This window comes from Dermacentor albipictus, chromosome 9, assembly GCF_038994185.2.
Source record: "Dermacentor albipictus isolate Rhodes 1998 colony chromosome 9, USDA_Dalb.pri_finalv2, whole genome shotgun sequence".
NCBI classification, from domain to species: Eukaryota; Metazoa; Arthropoda; class Arachnida; order Ixodida; family Ixodidae; genus Dermacentor; species Dermacentor albipictus.
Genome location: NC_091829.1, coordinates 84,470,568 through 84,492,736, shown reverse-complemented (window position 1 = coordinate 84,492,736; position 22,169 = coordinate 84,470,568). Strand labels below are relative to the sequence as shown.

Sequence of the window (22,169 nt, the reverse complement as noted above, 5' to 3'; positions counted from 1 at the left end):
CCTCGAGCCACATCATTTTCCAGACTTGTTGCCACACATCAAGGCTACCTTCCGTCGGTCTTGACACCAGCAGCAAGACCATTGTTACCCTTGTGGCGCCTATGACAGCCACAAGTACGCCTCACGATTCCGGGAATTACGAAGAGTATCAGTCATTCAACAGTGGCTCTACGTCAGTTCACACTGTCATTAGTGAACGAGGCATATTAATAAAGAGCGCACATTTACACCGATGGATCTGTTTCAGCCACCAGCTCCACAGGCGCTGTTATCATCCCGGCCGTACAAGTCACAATTACGTTCAAAATGTCCCATATAACAACCTCTACGGCAACAGAACTTGACGCTCTACGTGCCGCTGGTAATTACATCGCACAAGCCAATTCTCGAAAGTGGGTGGTTTTTTGTGGCTCCAAGGCAGCCCTTCAGATTTTGCAGTCAGCCTTACGACGAAAGACCCATGAACAACTGGTGTTTGTGACCAGAGAGGTTCTCCATCAAGCCTTCATAAACGGACATGACACAATCTTCCAATGGATCACGGGGCACTGTGCATCGTCGAAAATGACTTTGCTGACGATGCCGCCCGGTCAGCCCATAAAGAAATTCTCACACTTCCTATACCTTTATCAAGGACGGATGCTGCGAGGGGTCTTCATTTACTTGCTCAAACCAAGACTGAAGCTTTGTGGAACACCCTGATTTTCTCAAACGGCCGTCTTCGCCGATTGGATCCTACACTGAAGCTGCATATTCCATCGAACTTCTTCCTCTTTGATGCAACTTTACTGTGCCGCCTCTGGTTAGGGGCGGGCTTTACGAAAGCCTACTCATTCCTTATTGGATTGACTGACACACCGATTTGTGACTCGTGCAAACGTGAAGAGACGATCAAGCACTTATTACATTTTGTAATCTCTATGAGATCGAAAGCGACGTTCTTCAGAGGGTGTTAAACCGACTAGATGGCAGACCGTTTTCAGTTGTCGGACCATGGCCCCGCACGTCGCAGGCTTACAAGGTGACGCGGGCACTGCTACGTTTTATGAAATTGAGTGGCCTCAGTGACCGATTATAGGCGTGAAGTTATGGACAACCGCACGCATTCACACTGATAGTACCTTCTTCCCTCCCTCTCCTTTTTTTTCCTCCCTTAAACCCCTTCCCCTGTGTAGAGTAGCAAACCGGACGTGCGCCTGGTTGACCTTCCTACCTTTCCTTCCTTCGTTCCCTCCTCCTCCGCTTGTTGTTGTTGTGGTTGTGTGAGTTCATGTCACAAATAGTGTCCTGTTTCAGCTACACGAAATTTTACAAAAAGGTGAATTTTGTGACGATATCTCCCTATATTATATCAGGTTATGTGTCTCTGTGACTGCTATAGGAACTCGGTATCATGCGAAATGTGGCAGATAATTATCAAGAATATATTAAATACCTGCTTAATTAGCAATTATAGAGGACACAATGTGCGAGAATTGAGGACCCAAATTCATATTATTAGCTCAACAAAACTTCTTCTCTAAACGAAATCGTCTTGGGTGCTAGAGCCTGCAGTATTTTAGCGCTAAGGGCGGCTCAGCGTGGCAGTACCGAAATAAATATGAAATAGTGCACCAGCGACGTCGATATCTCTACCTTCTTCATTGAGAGTGCAGATCAACAGTAGCGCAAGCTTTCGCTGGCACGGACTCCATCGCGGCCTTCTCGTTTTTTTGCATGGTGACGCCAGGAATCGATGGGGGGGGGGGGGGGGGTGGCAGAGCGTGCTCTAATCCGTTTCAAATCCTGTGGTGCTACCGCAGCTCGGCGACCACGTTTGCCAATAGCAGCAAATAAAGCAAGGCTTTCTAGATCAGAATAAAGAGAACTCGTAATTGACATAGCATTGGCACCCGAGCAGCAAGGAAGCAGGTGGCGTTTTCTGATAGGGTGGGGAGATCAGCGTCACTGACGCGCTATTTAATTTTAGCTTAATTGTAGCGCGATTTAATTTTCGCTATTAGCCCTCGGGTGCCAGGCGACCTAGCTACGCCACTGTAGACAATAGGACTAATAACGGATATTGCTACTACGAACACCATGAGCGATCAAAACATTCAAAAATGAAGAGCCTCGTAAAATGGAGGTGCCGGGGTTCGAACCCGGGGCCTTTCACATGCGAAGCGAACGCTCTACCACTGAGCTACACCCCCAGGCCTCAGTGTTTATCTTTGAGAAGGGTTTTAAAACATTATACAATGCTTTGCATTTACATATTCGAGTCCCTTTAGCAGCGCGGTCGATTTGTTTAATCGCCGTAGCACCACTGTCCCGTCGCAGGAGACTGCAGCGAAGTCTGCTTGTAGGTGCTATGCGGAGAAGTCGCCTTGGCGCAGTCGCCGGTCACCGCCTCTGGGGAAGTGATTGCATCTTTTGACAATGAGTGGCGCCACTTAGCAAAGCACAGTGTTGGCGGACGACCGTAAACAGTTGCAGGCTGCGCACAGTTGCAACACTGTGGGAGCATTCTATGCATGATTTAGTGAAGATCACGGAAGCAGCGAGACACTGAGCTCAATAGTTACATTCACCTAACCGTCTACGTATCATACGTATCATCTAGCACGTCGGCATCAAAGCCAAAAAAATGTCAAAGAGTGAACGTCTACGAAATCAAGTGGTCGTGTCGTCTGCTATTTTACTAAACTTCGAAAGCTTTTTTTTTTAACGGCGTCACAGCTTCGTGTACGTCCCACAACAGTGTCGGCCCACAACGTTTAGGAACGCTCAAAAGAACGCAAGCGCGTGCAAATAAAATTGATGGGCAAATACTGGATATGTATAATAAACCTTAGTTCATGCGGTTTGAGCCAACGTTTCTATGAACGTTGGTTTGAGCGATCCAAGCGCCTTGGTAACAATGTACCCAGCTACCTCGTAAAGTTGGCTCTCAAAGAAAAGACTGAACCAAGCTTAAGCAGCACAACCTCAATGCCACATGCAATCAACAGTAGCATCGATACTTTGCTTACAGAGAGAGAGAGAGAAGATTCCTTTGCTTAACCTTTACAGTAACCTTAAGCATGGCCCTTAAATCTAGGTGAGGAAGTGGCTTTACGAGAAATATAGAAAATATCTCCCAAGATAAGCAAAATTCTAAAGCAACCAAGCATGTTTTATATAATAGTTAATAGTTAATAGCAATAGTTAATTTTGTGGCATGGCCTATGGATATGCATACACGTCTAGAGCTGAAAGTTAATCCATCACAGCTACCACCATGAAATGCTGCGGTTTGAACAAGTGCCATTCAAACTTAATTTTAATAGGTTACTGTGCCACCTTCCTTCCTCATCAGAACTTCCTTATTTATTTTTTCTTCGGCTATGCACAAAATTATAGTTAGTTTGTGGCAGACCAATCGAACTGATGCGCCATATTACTATACTGCCGTGTTCACAAGCTGGCAGAAAATCTTCAAGCCTACCTTTTGTTTATGCAGCTTTCTTTTTCTTATAAAGGACCTCATGTATCTGGTATTTCCTAAGTGTAATTTATCAATGAAGCCAATCATTCCTCGTTAAATTCCGACACTTAACAAACAATGGCCAGCCTCCTTACATACAACAAGCTTGCCACTTTTCAAATGGTTTCTTTTTTTGCATGCAGAGGACTTCCAACGGTGTTTTGCATCTCTTCCACGAAAGATTATGCTAAAGATTCAAACATCACTGTTTGTTTATTGAGTTACTTTTTATTTCCAGTCATAATTCTGTGTCTTGAAGCATATAACAGGCAAAAAACATGCATGCTGGCAAGGTTTCTCGCAAAAAAAAAAAAGAACCTCAGTGCCCTTCCACTCTGTGAAGAAGGACGACCAGCGAAGCTGTGTGTGTGAGCCCCTTAATGGGGAAGTGCACTTCCGCTGCTGGTCGGCGCGGCATTGCACTAACTTTGGGATTTTGTATCTAGCCCTTAACAGTTTCGCTGTAAAAGTTGACTGACGATTACGATACTCCCTGATGCGAAATTTCAGTGCAGCTCTATGTCATTTCATTTCGCATGCCAGCATTTTGTATTACGATTATATAGGTTTATATTATGAAGAGAACGCTGTTAGTAGCGCGCTTTGTTTCCATACAGACGACGCGCACTACTCTGGCGCCGTATTGTAACCATTGTCGCCGCACAGCCTGTCTGTCTTGTGCGGCACTACGCTTCTATTCTCAAGCTTTCATTCCACCAGTCACGACAAGAGTGGCCCTTCGCCAGGGGGAAATCTTGCCACCGGTGTCAGCGGCGACAACCACCAAGGGAGTGTCACATCGAGCCTTACTTGTAGCCGCTTGCCATCGCCCCAAGCAGGTACAGTGATACACGTCACACGCGCTGTTACAGTGAGCTCACCTAAAGAACTGACGCCGTGTTCTTAAAAAAAAAACGAAAACAAGAAAGCGTTGCATTTTCATCCAGCAGATTTGAACTTGTAAAATGTGAGTTTGGTCCGAGTACTTACTGGAGGGTTCAGGCAGCTCCTGCAAAGGAATGAGCAGAATCTGTGACAAGCCCTTTTCTCAAATATTGTAGGAAGGGCACAATCGACAACCTCTCGTAAGCAAGCTTGCTTACGAAGTGCGTTCTGGCATGGAACACAAACATGAGCCAAGAAAATAAATACATTTATTTTGTAGACAGCACGTAAAACACTGTACAAGTCCGAACTCAGGTCAGGGGGTAAGGGGGCCCAGCGACACCGCAGCGTGTTCGCTTTCCTTCGTTTGTAATAGCTTCAGAAGACAAAAAGGATGCGTTGTTGCACTACGTCAGCATATGATGGAAATGTGAGACTAGACCTTTTACAAAGATCTAAAGTGCCCCGATGTCAAGCCTACAGAGACTAGCATCGAACCAGCAGTCATCATCTAGGGCTGGTCTGTGAACTGTCATTGGAATGTCCTTGTGCACCAGCCACACTTTTCATGCAGTCAATGTGTACGATGGCTCCATTCGGGCACCAGGCAAATGAAGGCTCCTGGAAATGTCGTTGGCAGATGGCGCACGTCCTGAGTTGAAAAGACAGAATTGGATTAAAACATTCCTTTTCAACAATAAAGTGAAGAGTACGATTAAAAGTGAGCATCAGCAATTCTTTTATGATGGTGCTAGTTGGCTGTAACATCCTCTGTTGTACAGCTAGTTGTACACCACCACCTGCGACACACTCTGTAGACTGTGTGTTCCGTCCTTAAACCATTCTGTGCTGCACCGGAGTCAGCAGGTGCAAAGCTGACTGGCTAGAACTTGTTACTCTTTGAGTGCAAAGCTCTGTCCATTATCTCACTGCAATAGGGGGCAATGAAAGAACATGGGACTCAATTGTCAAGACGCTAGCCCCACACGCTTTTTCTAAGGCCACTATGTTATTTTTCATGTGACTGGCTGTCACGGACCTCATCTAAAACCATAGTGATGGTTATAGATAAAATACTGAATCAACAAGGACCAAGGCATTTCGGAAGCAATCATCCACAAAAACGTCAGAACAAGCTTGTAACAGAAACTTTGCATATACGACAATTAGCCTCTGTGCTATCTACTATCAGTCAGTGAGAACTGCCAGGCCACATCGGTTTACAAATGCCTGACTCAAGCACACAATCTGAATGTGTTATGATTTAACCCAGTTTGATAATGTGGCGTAAAAAATCATAGCATAAATTCCATAAGGCTACTTAGGAACCTTGTTTGTATTCCGAGTTGCTGCAGGGAAATAGGTAACAGGTGTTTTATTGTGGCAAATTTTTAACTGACAATTAACATGTCACGTCTTAAGTGCTCAACAAAGACTGTGGATTATACATATGCCAAAGCAATAAGAATGCCACATGCATTGTCTTAACTTTCATTTGTCCCTTCTGCATGTGGTGCCTCTGTTTTGGTCCAAGGCACAACTACACTGCGAGGATGTACGAAGGATGCAGAGTATGTGGTGTCGCTTTCTGTGTCTCTCTATTGATAACTATTGATATTGGCAAAAACAAACAGTGCAAATGGACCAGAAGGTGAAGAAACTGACAATGTTAATCTACCAACTTACCGCTTTGAACTACTGATACGGCATTCACATTAAACAACTACAAGTCGGGGTCATATAAAAGAAGCAGAACCGATTCAGTGATCACTAAACTGCAGATGGTTAGAGAACTTTCTATGGCAGCAGAACAAGGGAGGATGCAGGGTAGGCTCAAGGAGGACGGGAGGGATTACCGCAAGCTCAATTTTGTAGGCACTGAAGTGCCAGCACGTATGGTGACAAGGAGGCCTGAATCCACCAGCGCATCAGAAGAATGCATTTTCAAAAATTTGAGGTAGATTAATTACAAGAATAAAGTGTTCCATTCGCTCATGGAAAGATTGTGCGAGACTCGCAGGTGCGACAACGTCACAAAGTGCTTCTCAGGTGTACTTCCCCTGCAGCACCTGAGTGACGTGCCAAAGCCAGTTGCCGCTCACCTGTCCTCTGTGAGCGTCATCGAGGTCTGGTGCAGCAGGGCCTCGCGCCACCGCACCTGAAGGTTCTCGGAGCGGCGCAGGGCGCTCTCGACCCGTGCCATGTTGCACCGGTGCAGCGAGGTGCGCACCGCCTTTGCCAGAAATTGGTCCATCAGGGAGACTGACCAGTCGGGTGGCAGCAGCTGCAGCACCTGCACGGCCGTAAGTGGCGCAGTCAGGATTTCTGTCTGCAAAACCGGATAGGGCATTGACCCCATAACGAGGGTTACACTTTAGGCACAACTTTTTGCATCTGTTTCATGGGCCAACTTGTCTTCCTGCACTTGTAGGTGGCATTGCTTGTTTTCATATACAGTTGAACCTCGTCATAGTAAAGTTGCACATGACATGAAAATGCTCGTTTTATCCAATAATTGCTCTAAGCACATATTCATTGCATGCTGATATTGGTGGGAAAACTTTCACATTTATTTTGTTGTATGTTGTAATCCCTCATGTCAACATTTGTTATATATATATATTGAGGGTTTAGTGTATAAAAAGTTGCATTCTATAAGCCCTAGGCTCCTTGACAGTTTCTCTTAAGCTGCTCGAAAAAAAAAAAACAGGTCCTTATTTTAAGCTCCAGCTAAGTTTTTTCTGAATTACCTAGCTGATAAAACCTGTACTATGCCAATTCCATGAGCGTGACTTAAAGTGCTTTATTGGGAGACTAAACTCTGCGACTGGCAGACAATTGGTCAGAAAAAGCTACAGGATTTCTTCGCCTCCCAGAATATGAGCAGTTTCATATCAAGAAAGTACATGGTCCATGCTACCTGCCCTCTGCATTTTATTTACCTCTGCAGGCGCAGGTAACTTGATGACATGTCATGCATCTTCGTTTCTTGTACTTATGTGCTTGATTTATTGGCATACTGCATATTTCTTACTGCTTGTAAATTTTTTTCAGCTACTATGCTGGTGAAAGTGCACAGACTTTCTCTAAAGCTGTTTGGTGGTGATAGATTCTTGGGCCATGCAATTCCCATGAAGCTTCAGAGTTCCTTGGAATGGCAACAAATAATCAACATGCAAAGGGTAGCCACAAGTGCAACATGCTGCCATGCACAGTTGCACAATATCATAAGAAATAATCCCGCGACATTTTCTCAAGAATGAGAAATGAAAGACGCAAGGACAATAAAACTCTGGGTTGCGAAGAATGTGCGTCATGAAATGGCCATGTGCCGCAAGTACTTCAAGAAAGAAGGCTTGTTTTGAGGCAACCATGGTTAGGGTTACCGTATGTTTTTTACTGCATTGAATGTTTCTATTTGACTTCTTTTTTTTTTGGCAAAATAATTGTAAAATACAATTTTAATGACAAGTTGACGCCCCTGTGCATATGGCTGAAGCAGAGCACTGTCTTCAGAAAAACGTAAATTTAGTGAAGAGAGTTTTCTTGAAAAAATTTGGCCTTAGAGTGTTGCACTTATTGTTATTTGGTTTCAGAACATTATATACATCCTTCTCCAAAGTTCCAAGTGTGCTTCCCTGCACTGCTTATTTGGCCAATCAATGGAGCATCAGGTCATGGTTCAAATGAAGACAAAGTGCTAGCCGCTCATGCTGGGGCTTGCCTCTTGCACAAGGTTCCATTTCGAGAGCCACGTCCACATTTCCCATGCCATAAGTACTGTGCCTGTACGTAAGGAATGCATATACGACTGTCACCATTAGCTTTGCAAATTGCCTAGCGAGAAAGCTAGCTTTATAAATATGAAAAAAATTCTGCAGACAGAGAGAAAAAAAGGAAAGCAAGGAGCAGGCAAAGAACTGTCACTGGAAGGCACACAGCACCTGCCTGCTCCTCAGAAAGAACAGATACAAACACAGAAATGTAACACAGAAAGATGGGAAGGAAAAAGGAAAGAAAGAACAAGATGGCAGATCTCAGACCAAAGTAAAACAATGGCAAAAAACAGAGCACTTCTAAACTTTTGTGAAGCCACCATATCAAGTGGGAGATAACATATGTCAACAAAGCATTAACTGTCCCTTGTTGTAGTCAGACGTTGCAACCACACTGCTCAAGATCGTCGACAGCGTGCTCAACACTAGTCACCACTGGGGTCAGGCATTATGACTGGTCAACTTCTTTGCAAGCAAAGAGAATTGACTTGGACTACAGCGCTCACGGTCTCCTCAATTTAGAAACCTACGGTGTGGCCAGCACCAAATGCACCCTCATCTTTGGTGAAACACCTCTTCGTTTTTTAGCATGGCCAAAGCCTATGCCGAGCCACACTAAAGGCCCATAAGTTGGCTGTTTTTCAAGACGTGCGAGTTTCCTCGACCCTTCTCCATCACCTCTATCCCTGCCATGTTAAAGTTTCACTGCACCAATTAGAGGTGCTAGAAAGTGTGAATGGTAAACTGAAATTAACTTTTTGAGCACACGAAACCGAACTTTCCAGCTGAGTGAATGCAAATGCAAGTCGGTGGCCACTGATAAGTGCCATGCGTGCATGAATCAAAAGCATTTTTCGTACCTTCACAGCATCAAATTCAGCCACTTCGCTGTTTAGCAGCTGGATAGCTGCTGGCAGTAACGCTTCTTGGTCATTCTTCCTGCAGAATTCAAAACATAATGTATGTGCTTGAGCAAGCACCACACTTATGTAAGGCCTGCAGCCCTTAACTTGGCAGCCCAAAATCATGAAAAAAATAAAAATAAAAATAAAGGTGGTGTGGCAAACAAACAGTTGCATTTCCCGTACAACGCCATAATCTTCACGATCGATGCAGTTGCCAGATGGAAATAGTGCAGCGTTGTGCACTACATGCTGTGTGTTAGTGCAAGGCATTTTGGACCACACCTTGCCAAAACCGAAAAAAAAATAAACTGTCACCCTTACATGAGTACTATAAGTGGAAACTGGGCCAGCTGGTACATGTTGTACAAAAGCGCAAGACAGTGCAAAACTACATGACAAAGAGATAGAGGGACAGGACGAACACTGAATAAAAATCACAGGTTTACTTAAAAAAAAAATAAACATTTGCCATTAACATCACCGCTAATTATCGTCAATCAAAGCAAACAGCACAGAAAGCTTCGCTTACATCGATTCAAACAGTACATGAGATCTGCAAAATGTTTTTAAATTTGTGCTCGATTTCTTGTCTATGAACTTATATCGACTACCCGGCAATCCATTTTACGAACTGTTTTTACTCTTTTGTGTTTTGCTAGATGCATGATAAAGCTTAGCTCCAAAGTGAGTGAAGGTAGTGATATGTAAATCTGCAATTGCTGGCTGTCAAACCATAACCATTAACAGTGACTGCATGTGGACTAGTTTGTAACATAACCATTACAGTGTGTTCACCTTGAGGTGTGAGTGAACTGTACAGTGCTCACGGAATGAAACGCGTCAATTTAGGGCTAACTAATGCCCAGACTTTCGTTTGTACCGGCTGCAGTTCGTGTCACATCGACGTAACTTTGGTGTGTACACTTAGAGCGGAGTCAGAGTCACCTTTAGTGACCAGATTCATAGCGACATGACATGGTACCCTCGACTTCTCTGCACATATGCTGGGTTCTACCAAATACTCGCTGTCGCGTTTCATTCCGTGAGCACTGTACATTTTGTTTATTATTCCTCTTATAACACAGTGCACCACACATTTAAGTGCCACAATATTCTCACAAGTGCTCTGTACTATGCTCTGAGCACATTTTGAATAGAGTGACATCACATGTGCACACATAAAATGAGCAAGAGGAAAATTAATGAGAAGGCCACCACAGAGCAATGCGGAGCTATGAGAGGCCTTACGGAAGACTGCTGTCCAAGTAGACGGTGAGGAGAGTGTGGTACAGGCGGTGTCGGAAGCGCCGGTCACGTCCTTGGGACTGTCGCTGGCAGTAGTCTTCGGCTGCCTGGTAGTCCTTGAGCTGGTGGACCAGAAGGCGAAGTGCCTTGTCATGGTCCTCCAGCTGCCAATATGGGTGGAAGAGATGTGTGCACGCTTAGTAGCATCCCAGGAAGGCAGAAAAGTGAGATGAAGTATAGTTTTTGAAGACAAGGTCTTCTTAGCCGACTTCATATGGGGTTGGCGTATGTCGGATCTGGCTATTTAAAAAAAAATGTGTCCGACAATTACAGTACTCCCTAATGCGAAATTTGAGTGCAGCTCGATGTATGTTTTAATTTCCCAATATATTGAGGCAAAGAACTTGAGACTGAAATCACTGCACCAACTGACAGTGGGCCAGTGCCGTCAGCACCTTCGCAGAGGGAGGCAGTATGGGAACACTGGCATGATGAGTGGCATCGGAGCCAGCTGTGGTACAAGACAACGATTAACAGTGGCATGAGCGCATTTGCGCAGTTATGCAAAGGAACGCTGACAGTCAACCCAGGAACAGGTTCCCAAGAGCTTGGCTCTAGAATAAATGGTCAATTAGGTGCCCCGTAGATGTCGTACGATCATGAAAATGGTATGAAATGATTTGTCACTGTGCCAAGAACACCTAGCAACAGCCAGGTACTAACGATACAGTAGAATCTCGATACAAATCTTTTGGGACAGCGCAAAAATTAGTATAACCCAAAAGCATTAAAAAAATTAAGAAATTAAGCTGGGGAGGGGGTTCTAGTGTGGCAATGAAATGACCGACTTTCAAAATTTGCTATTCTTTTTTATTTATCTTTCTTTGCCCATAATCCTAAGACCTTTCTTTATCTAATGACAAAATATTTGGAAGAAATACGTAGCAGAATTTTAGAAAATTGTACATTTCTTTACTGTGTTGACTTGTGTGTTGAAATCAGGAAGAAAATGAGGCTTCAGAAGGTGCTATCGCACTGCTGATTGCACAAGCATGGCTTCCTGTTGATGCAGTGCCATCACCTTGGTATCGCCGTAAACACAAGAGATCGGAGAACCAGATAGCTGCAGCGATGCATTTCTCCAAGCAAAAATAAAAGCAACAAAATCGAGCGCGAAGAGAGAAAACTAGGGATGTGATTCGTCATTGCAGTCATGTGGTGCGTAGGGAGCGCTTCTATTGGCTGATGACGCCAATTTGAATCAGTGGCGCACTTGTTTTGCGCACATTTTGGCAGTAGCGAGCTGCACCCTTCTTGTGTTCCGAGGCCGACACTTTAAGATTTGCCTGGTTATCTAGCGTTTCTTTTGCTGCTGCATTCCAGCTTCCGCCTGATGGTGATAAGGACATTACTTGCGCAAGGCAAGAAAATCTGTTTACTTTTCTGTCCACTCTCCTTGCTTTTCCGACCCAGCTCCCCTCCACAAGATGGGATGGAGGAGAGCTGGACGGGAGAAGCAGGGAAAGGGGACAGCTGCCGGCCACACAAGTCCCATAGCAGACGTTAAGAATGCAGATTGATGAAAAAATTCATATGTACAAAAATAGTGTATGTGTGTGATCATTGTAACTTAGGGGGCAAAAAGGAAAGGATGAACCAAGTGTAAAACGTTAAACAAGACAAGGTCGGCGTAATTGCACTTCAAATGCAATACGAGTAAAATATGAAATGAAATAGCAATTAATATGAAAAAGAGACAGAAAGAGACAATACATAGGTATTACCAACATTTAAGCATCAAATCATTTGAAGCACCATGTACTCAACCTTGTGCTAGCATTGACACTTGGTTGACACTCTATTATATTTATTTATGGGTAGAGGTGGGTGACTGATAAATTAACCTTGCAATTAATCGATTAGTGATTTAATTATGACAAATGACTATTAAATCAGGGTTTGTCTGTACAATCCTGCACAGTTCTGGGAGTTCAAGAAAAGCACCTATTAAATGATTGATTCATGCAAGTTGCACACCAAATCAAACTTGAACCGTGGCCTTAGCATTAGCTTCAAAGGCAAAGTTGAGTGCCATGTTCAACTTTTCTTTTTACCTCATGTTCTGCACTACAGCCTTAGTGTCTACAAATGCATTCAGTGTGCACTTTACAAGTGCTTTTAGTTTACTTTATGAGAAATAATGAAAAACCATCTGTGTTATCCGGCCAAACGCTGCTGCCCCGCCTGGGCAGCCCACCCACAAGCGTTGCGAGCTTAAGCGTGGCAGCCCACTACATTGTAAATAAAGCACAGGTACAAAGTAAAGCGCATGTGACGGGAGTGTGTGCTAGTCAGTCTGGGATGCTGGAGGGTAGCGTCTGAGAGTGCAGTTCCAGGATGGTAGAATTGGAGAGCCCAGCACCTCCACCAAATGTGAAGGTTTATTCAATATGGAAGTCATGATGGATACAGCAGTTAACTCTTTCTCTTCGTTACACTATTATTATTATTATTATTCCTGTTGTTGCTGTTGTTATTGTTATTATTAGTCAGGGAAGTGTAAGCTTGTTGGCCACAACAGCACGAACAAGTGTGCATAACTCCCAGAAGAAACTGTTGTCAGCGTATGCTTTGTCGTAACACCCAGCCATAGGAAGGTCAACCCAAATTGCATGCACAGATGTACATTATATCTCGTACCACCAATTCAAGCTTTCTTTTTTACATTGAAATTACATGCGCAGCCACTAACCTTGCCATAAAGTATGGCGCACTCCTGGAGCAAATTGTTCTCCAGTGCCCTGCCCAGCAGCAGCTGCACCCGATAGGAGTTTGATGTCCGCAGCAGATTCTGCAGCTTTTCCCTACGGGACAGACAGATTGACATAGACAACAAATAAATCAGACGAGCTTAAATAGTCTCTAAAAAAAGCAAAATATGCACGCAGTTTTCCCAGAATAAAAGAAATTATGTACATCATATGTACACATAGTATTCCACATCATTTGTCTCCCAGTGCAACTTTCTTGAGTGGTTTGACTGAGCTTGAATTGTATTTCTTCTAAACAAACCAATTGTGCCATTGAAATATAAAAATATGCGAGTGAAGAGCAGGATCCAACTGTGGTAGAAATAGGATACCTCTTTTTTTTTCTCAGAGTGCTGATTACTAGAACTTGCTAGCTAAAGGTGCTTTTCTTTTTTTTTTTTTTCAAGGTCAAACAGATTCTTGCCATGAATTCAGTGCCAATACTGTCTGCAACTTAAGTGCTCCACTCACAACCCATGCTGCTTTTGTATGCTTGTTTGTTGATTTATTTTAACCAAGTATTAATCAATCTGATTTGCCCTTCTGTAGCTCAATTTTGCATATATATACAGATGACTGTCAATAGTTTCATGTGTCCCTGACTTTCTTCGTATTATCCCCCCCTGTTCACAAGATCTGCAGCAGTGAACGTGGGTGTTGTACTATGCATACTAAAACAGTGCAGAAGAGACAACAAAAACAATAATTAAGGCACAAGACACAGGCACTGACTACATTTTGTTCGCTTATTAGAAAACAAAACAACCGGACCAGCTTCATGCAGTTACGGGTTACTGAAGCAAACAGATAAACGAACGTACAGACCTGTACAGCTTTACCATGTGGCTCATCTTAGCGAGCCTAGATAACCTGCCATTTATCCCACGCTGATGCCCATCAGCATGACACATTTTAGAGCAAAGTTGTACATCTCTACCATCCAAGGAAATTTTCGTGTCGTTGTGGTAAGCAAAAAACTCCCCATATGTCGGCCGATCCCAAAGACAGTGCAATGCCGGGCCATCCCACGGCGGAGGTGAAGCAGGCATTAAGCACTCCCCATACGTGGGCAGATCCCGGAGACAATACAATGCCGGGCCATCCCACGGCGGAGGTGAAGCAGGCGTTAAGCACTCCCCATACGTGGGCCGATCCCGGAGACAGTACAATGCCGGGCCATCCCACGGCGGAGGTGAAGCAGGCGTTAAGCACTCCCCATACGTGGGCCGATCCCGAAGACAGTACAATGCCGGGCCATCCCACGGCGGAGGTGAAGCAGGCGTTAAGCACTCCCCATACGTGGGCTGATCCCTGAGACAGTGTAATGCCGGGCCATTCCACAGCGGAGGTGAAGCAGGCGTTAAGTACTCCCCATACATGGGCCGATCCCGGAGACAGTACAATACCGGGCCATCCCACGGCGGAGGTGAAGCAGGTGTTAAGCACTCCCCATACGTGGGCCGATCCCGGAGACAGTGCAATGCCGGGCCGACTCATGGCGGAGGTGAGGCAGGCGTTAAGCATACTTAGAAGGAAGAGGCCTGGACACCGACTAAAAATGGTTTAAAATAGTTATTTACGTTTCGGCTCCCCCATGGGAGCCTTGTTCACAATGAAAGAAGCGGCAGAGCTGGCGCCCCTTTTTATGTGTGTCTCAAAACATGGCTAAGGCACCTCAGAGGTGCCTTAGTGGACATTACAGACATCGAGCAATGGGCGGCCAACGTCGTTGAGACGACGGAAGGAGGCACCAAAGAGCTGGAGACGGACGAACGGATAGAAAAGATGGACAGTCGGCTGGTCCACCTGATAGAAGCGAAGCAGTCCATAAAGGCGAGGTGGCAGAAGCGACGAACCAACCGAAGTCTAAGGAAGAAGATCGCCGAGCTCAACAGGCAGATTGAGTTCCACTGTAGGGTGCTATGCACCCACCAGTGGAACGAGACCTGTAACGAAGCCGACGGACAGATGCACATGGGCAAGACGCAGAACATGCTGCGGTATCTCCTCGACGAAACCAAGACCAAGGGCCACTAGCACAACAACCTGGCCAGGATCCTACACAAGGCAATCTGCAAAGGGGAGGACGAGGTCAAGGGGCGCTTGGACACCAAGTACCTACCGACCACCCCCACGGAGAGACACCCGGATTACCAAGGCAACGAGAACGAGACGCTAGATCGAGACATCCAGACGTGGGAAGTCAGAGTTGCCCTGCAGGATCTCAATGGCAGGTCCGCCGCGGGTCCCGATCGAGTGACCAACAGAGCGCTCAAGAACCTCAACGAAGCGACCATCGAAACGCTCACGAACTTCTACAACAAGTGCTGGCAAGAAGGAAGGCTGCCCAAGCAATGGAAAGCAGCCAAGACGATCCTCATCCCCAAGCCTGGCAAGCCGCCCAACATAGAGAACCTCAGGCCGATCTCGCTCACTTCATGCGTGGGAAAGGTCCTTGAGCACGTTCTCATGAACAGGTGGCAGCGTTACCTGGAAGAATCAGAGCTTTACCCAAATTCCATCATCGGGTTTCGGAAGAAGCTTGGGACGCAAGACACCATGATCTTACTGAAGAACGAGATCATTGACGATACGACGGGCACCAAGGACAACAGAGCCATGCTCGGGGCTGGACTTGCAGAGCACCTTCGATAAAGTGAGGCACTCCGCTATTCTGGCCCAAGTATCCAGGCTAAACATGGGCAGGACATACCAGTACATCAAAGACTTCCGGACGGAACGGACCACCGAAATCTGCGCGGGAGACCTGCAGCTGAGCAGCGTTGGAACTTCGCAGCGCTCGGTGATCTTCCCGCTACTCTTCAACCTCGTGATGATCGGGGTGGCCAACCGGCTAGAAAGAGTAGCGGGAGACTAGCACACCATCTACGCCAACGACATTACGCTATGGGTACCAGGAAGAAGCGACAGACACATCGAGACAACGCTTCAAGAAGTGGTCAACACCACTGAGGAGCAGCTCGGTAGGTCTGGACTCGTTTGTTCTCCGGCCAAGTCAGAACTGCTAGTGATTCCACCGACAGGAGCAGGCAGGAAAAGAAAGAATATGGAAGTCAAGTACGAGCGTCCGAAGATCACGGTCAAGACAGCGGGAGGACAAGTAATACCGGAGATCAAGAAGATTCGAGTGCTCGGGGTGCTCATCCAGCGAAACCGAGTCAACGGTGAAACGGTCAACAAGCTCGCGGGCAAAGCGGCCGCGGCAATGAGACTCATCAAGAGGGTGTCCAGCAGAAGAGCGGGGATGAAGGAGGAGAGCCTGACTAGGCTCGTTCAATCCTTTGCAGTTAGCCACATAACGTACGTGGCCGCCTCCCACAACTGGAGGCCGAGCGAACGTAACAAGATAGACGCCACCATACGCAAGGCGTATAAGGCGGCACTCGGTCTCCTGAAAAATTCATGGCGCTGGGAGTCCACATTACGCTGGACGAAATAGCCAAAGCACAGAGAATGGCGCAACTCGAGCGTCTCTCTGAAACGAGAACCGGAAGACAGATACTGCGGGACCTTGGCCTTGAGCCGAGGGAAGGCAAGCAGCAGAAAGATGTACCTATACTGGATAGCATTAACAGAAAGCTCAGGGTCTGCCCGATCCCGAGGAACGCGAACCCCGAGCACAACAAGGAGCGGAGGTTGGTGAGGGCCAGGACTCTCGTGGACCTCCACGCCAGAGAAGAAGGCGCCATCTACGTGGATGCGGCGGAATATCGAGGGAGCAGTGACGCATACGCAGTGGTGGCTGTCGGGGCATCAACAGGTGCAACGAAGATCGCGGCGAGCGTTCGGACTCGAGAGGCGCACCGGGCGGAGGAGGTGGCCATCGCCTTGGCCGTCTCCGACCCCGGATGCACTACAGTGTTGTGTGACTTTAGAACTGCAGTGAAGAACTACGCCAAGAGTAGAGTATGCAGTGAGGCCGCGCGCATACTGCGCAAAACCGAAGACATCGGACGCAAAAGTGCTGTGGTGATCAAGCGGTTCCCGGCCCACATGGGCAGTGATATGTTGGAACACGGGAACGTGAACCACAACGAGACGGCCAACTCGGCCGTGCGAGGACTAACCAACCGCGCAGCTGCGAGCACGGCCGACTCGGAGTTTTGGTTGCGGTGCAGTGCTAAGGACAAGATGACCACCTTCAACGAAATAGTGAAGTGGTACAGACTTAAAGGGAAACTGAAACGGTTTTCAATTTTCATGAATTGCTGGGATTGGGAAGTACAGACCGAATAATTTACGGTTCTGAATATATTTTCTTAGTTTTGTTAATATAAGGGGCGGAAATCGCTTTCTAAATCACCCCCGCGGACACGCCCCCATCGCTTCCCGGAGCGCCGGGTGAGGTGGTTGCCAGAGGAGAGAACCGGCGAGAGTGACGTCACGCGCGGGGACCGAGCTGCCGGACCGGCGTGCTGGCATGTGCTGGCATGCCTCTTTCCGTCCTGCGCTTTACTGAACGATGCTACGAGAGATTTGCTGCCGCCGCCGCTCACATTTTTCTTTTGTGATTTTCGTAAACTGTTCTTTCCTTCGGTGCTGCGTGAGTGCCTACAGCCAAGGGCGCCCAACATGCCCTCGTTCTGTGCAGCATTCGGCTGCGCGAACACAGGCGGGCGAGATGATGTGGTGTTTCACAGGTTCCCGAAGGACAAGAAGCCTGCAGCGCAGTGCGGTGTGGAGAGATAAGTTCGTGCCGACGAAATCAACTGTGCTGTGCTCGGACCATTTCCGCGATAGCCGGATAGCCTTACGACAAATGCGGAAACGCGTTGTTGCTAGCATTGCTATACTCCGTTTCATACATCAGGTGCAACGCTGTGGAGGCTTGAGATACTTCTTGCAGTGGCTGCGTTCGCACTTAGAAAAAGTTCGGTGTTTCTTGACCGGATTTTTGAGAAAATTTTTCATATGTAAGCTCAGTTCTGAATGAAAAAAAAAAAGAATTTACCTATAGAAACAATACGGCTGCTAACACGTTCTTTTAGATCAATTTTCTTTTCGGCATTTTTTAATTGCAGCCCGTCGCGGCAACTTCATGTGCGTGCTCGCGCGAGCAAACGCCGCTGGCACGCTGGGAAGCATAGACGGAAACGCACGCAGTAATAAATTTTGGTGACCGGACTTCGTGCGTAGCTTCCACAGAGTTGCACCTGAGGTATGAAATGGAGTATAGGCTTGCCTAATGACATTCGACGTACGCTTGCAGTTATCGTGTTTACCACATGGCGGTGCTAAAACTGCCTAATATCTTTATGTCAACACTAGCATGGAGCACGCATACCGATTCTTTTTTGAGCCACAATCGCAAAGTCGTCGAACCATAGTATGAATATTGCACATATAATACCTCTGGCCATCTCTGGATGTGTATGATAAGCAACTTCCATGACTGTACCTCGCAGCACTGCATGTGCGCGCTTTGAAACGCGGCACTTATGTTCGCGATCGTGTATCAACACTCAAAAAACCACGGGACTTTAGACAAGCAGCGGCAAGGTGCTTGACATCGCGCAATTGCACCCGTGTTTACAATCTAATGAGAAGTTAGTGCTTCGGCATTCTTCCAGCAGCAAGTTCCCAGTGACACATTATCGCATTTTTTCTCCCGTCATTGGAACGTGCAGCTACATGAAAAAAAACAACAACATACGTACCAGCTAAGATTTCCAACGCGCGAGAAGGTGACACATCGCTCTCGCTTTTGGCACACTCAACATCGTCGTCGCCGCCATTGCCGCCATCGTTTTCCATATCGGCTGTCGGTTCGAACATGTACGGCGAAAATACAAGCTGTCCGAGACAACGAGACGTTCCATAATGCTTACAACTCAGCTATGGAGCCAGAACAGAACAGCGTGCTTACGCTCTGAAACGGCGGCGCCGACCGGCGACTGCCGCGAGTGACGTCACAGCGGCCCCGACCAATCACGGGCAACAGCGGCGTTCGCACGATACCCTGAGGCGCTGGTGCGCGTTTTCATAAAAAAACAGCCGCTTGCGCTTGTTTCCGCCCTTTTTGAACCAGATATTCGTGTTCAGGGGACTCAAAACTGTAGAATACCGTAGACAACTCATTTTTTCGAAAAGTGTTTCAGCTTCCCTTTAACAGACAGACTATGCCGCCACTTCACCCGGGCTTACCCGGAAGGAGGCAGTGTTATACAGGCAAATACAGATGGAGTCCCTGCTCACCCCGGTGCTAGCTAAGCACGTGTTTCCGAGCGTGTACGTGAGTGATGTGTGTAGACTGTGTGCTAAGGAGAGAGCCACCGCAGCTCACATCCTTTGGGACTGTAGCACAAATCCGCGAGAAGCCAGCGAGAAGATGACAATCCCGCCGCAGCTAGAGGCTGCAACAAGGAGCTATGACTGAGAGGCACAACTCAAGGCCGTCCAGCAGGTCTCGGCAGCTCTAGAGAGGCAGCGACCGTGCGAAACCGAGGAGAAGGGGGGCAGAACCGCCAGGAAGGGGGTGGCGGCTCTCTCGGACCCACGGAAGTAGTGAGGAACCAAGACCTCGAGGAGCACAATGCATGAGACTGACGTAGTGGCCGCGTCGCGGTAAAAGCTTGTCCTCCCTGCGTAGAGGGAGCCTAACTGATTCTGCAGGCATTTTCACTAAAGTTGTTCTCTCTCTCTCTCTCTCTCCCCCCATACGTGCGCCGATCCCGGAGACAGTGCAATGCTGGGTCAGCTCGCAGCGTAGGTGAAGTAGGCGTTAAGCAGTCCCCATACGTGGGCCGATCCCAGAGACAGTGCAATGCCGGGCCGAGCCGCACTGGAGGTGTAGTTCGCCATTAAGCGGCCCACATATACAGCTTCACTGGTCATCCTTCTTCCCAGACTGGAAGGGCACTGAGCTTTTTTTTTTTTTTTTTGTTCTGGTTAACTAATGCTGTGTACATTTCTTCACATGTGAAAATCTATTCACACGATTACAAGTTTATGAGATGATGACTTTACTAGCTCAATCAAGCCGTCCCACTCACCGAATTGTCTTCAGCCTTTCAGACTCAGCACTGAGACCATTCTCCTTGAGTAAGCACAGCACCATATCCATGTACATCACCGCGAGCAAGGTGTGATATTTATCACTCTATAAAAGAATGATATACAGAAAGAAAACCAAATATATCAGCACTCACTCACCCACTTCAACACAGTGCAGACAGCATAGACAAAATCACAAAACTTATGAGCCACAAGTGCCACTACATGATACAATGAATATAACTTAAATAAATCCCATGTACTGTGTGAATCATAGATAACATAGAAAAGAACAGCTGGCCTATGCATTAACATTCTGCACCCTCTAGGGCAGGAGTATAAGGCATGCAGAAGTGCAGCCTCATCAACGGTGTTGCGTAGCAGACATGTGCCACGCAGAGGAAAGCCTCCTGCCTTTGCCAGTTCATGCAGCATGTGTGCTTGTTCTGCACATGTGTGGTATGTCATGTGGTGAGCAAAGTTTCAGATATGAGGTCATTTCCTTCACGTGTTTGTGGGCGTGGTTCACCTCGTTGCCTTATAGCTGTATTACTTAAGCTTCATCTTGGATGTGTCCTGGAGGCCGAGCCATTGCACCGACAAGGGAAGGCATTCAGTGAATCCTGTGCTTCCTGCGCTGCCGCAGAAACACTTAGCCACTCAACTTTGCACTGTATGCAGGGTATGCAGTGAGTAGGCACTGAGTGCAGTATGCAGGGTATACAGTGAGCACTGTATCCAGGGTATGCAGTGAGCTGCGCTTTGCAGCGCTCATGTTTCATCCCTCTCCTTCGTCTTTGTTATTAGTGCGCGCTGTAAGTAATAACAGTGCTTTACAGAGACTCTTTTTCTTGGGTTACCATGTGCTAGGCCAGGCGACATTCTTTTTCCCACTGGTCATGCATCTGGATGTGATTAAGTTTACATAGTCCTTTTATAATTCTTTTCGTTGAGGAAAAGCCTTACTTAGTGCACAATTCATATGGAAGGAAGGAAGACGACAGTGCACAATTCATACGAAAGGATGAATTGTGCGCTAAGTAAGGCTTTTCCTCAAAGAAAAGAATGTTTCACCAACCAGCCTGAGCAGCTACTTTGTTACTCTTCTATCATTTCTGGAGCCAACACATTTAGACTCTCGATTGCAATCTAAACATTCTGACCACTGGTGTGGTTTAGTTTTGCATGAACTTGCGGACCATCTGCTCAGCATTGAGTGCTGCGCTGTTGTGCATAATGCAGATGTATGTGTTGTTTTTGTATTGTTCTCCATTGTGTCCACTGTAATTTTTTTTATAGTATCAACTTTTTCCTTTAATTTTCCTTATTTTTTTAATATCTCTCCTATTTTTTCATTGTCATCTGTCTTTGCACATTTTTTCTTCTAGAGCAGGCAGGCATTGTACCTCTCATGGTGATAGGTTCCAGCTAGTTCTTTTTATGCAACCCTTCCCTGATTGTTTCACAATGACAAACAGTAACAATAATAAATCATGTGCATTACCTAAGGGACATGAAAAGCACATAATCCTTAAGTGTATACCCTAGCGGCCATGAGGTGACCAGATGTTAAAAGCACATAAAGTGTACATAAAGGTATGCTGCCCATCAATGGTAGCGACCTGCTCAACTTATCTTTGCACCAACCTCAAGCTTTTTTCCGAACACGAGGTGCTCAAGGTAGAGGACAAGAGCATCGGGGAAACGGTGCAGGTACTCCAGTACACTCTCATGCTTGAGCTCGTCTGATTCCGGTTCATCGGGCGGCCTTTCTGTGAATATCTGCAAAAGAAAAAATCATCACGGCTGCTCACTTCAGCCTTAACTTGTGAAAGTACTAGCTACTTATTTAACAACTGAGTGAAAAAAAAAAGGCATGGGAACACTATACACGTGCCATTCTACACAATAAAATTCCTCTTAATTAATTAATTAATTAAAACAGTGCCGCCTTCATCTAAAGCTTCCTCGGACTGCGTCGCACACAAGCATGGTCAAGTGCTTTAACAATCTGAACCACTGTGACTTA

The 22,169-nt window shown here is 46.4% G+C and overlaps 1 protein-coding gene and 1 non-coding gene across 2 annotated transcripts in view; both read right to left on the bottom strand.

The window, feature by feature from the left end:
* Positions 1 to 2,120: 2,120 nt before the first annotated feature.
* TRNAA-CGC (transfer RNA alanine (anticodon CGC)) lies at positions 2,121 to 2,192 on the bottom strand. The gene has a single exon. It is a non-coding gene; the product is annotated as a tRNA-Ala (tRNA).
* A 2,447-nt stretch (positions 2,193 to 4,639) lies between these two features.
* Positions 4,640 to 22,169, bottom strand: part of LOC135919864 (transforming growth factor-beta receptor-associated protein 1 homolog) — a 54,666-nt gene continuing 37,136 nt past the window's right edge. The window contains exons 16-22 of the mRNA XM_065453846.1: positions 21,788 to 21,922; positions 20,140 to 20,246; positions 13,069 to 13,180; positions 10,320 to 10,480; positions 9,027 to 9,105; positions 6,493 to 6,683; positions 4,640 to 5,042 (exon numbers count right to left, since the gene is read on the bottom strand). Of these exons, the coding sequence (XP_065309918.1) occupies positions 4,898 to 5,042; positions 6,493 to 6,683; positions 9,027 to 9,105; positions 10,320 to 10,480; positions 13,069 to 13,180; positions 20,140 to 20,246; positions 21,788 to 21,922 (930 nt within the window). The 3' untranslated portion in view covers positions 4,640 to 4,897. The remainder of the gene's footprint in view (positions 5,043 to 6,492; positions 6,684 to 9,026; positions 9,106 to 10,319; positions 10,481 to 13,068; positions 13,181 to 20,139; positions 20,247 to 21,787; positions 21,923 to 22,169) is intronic.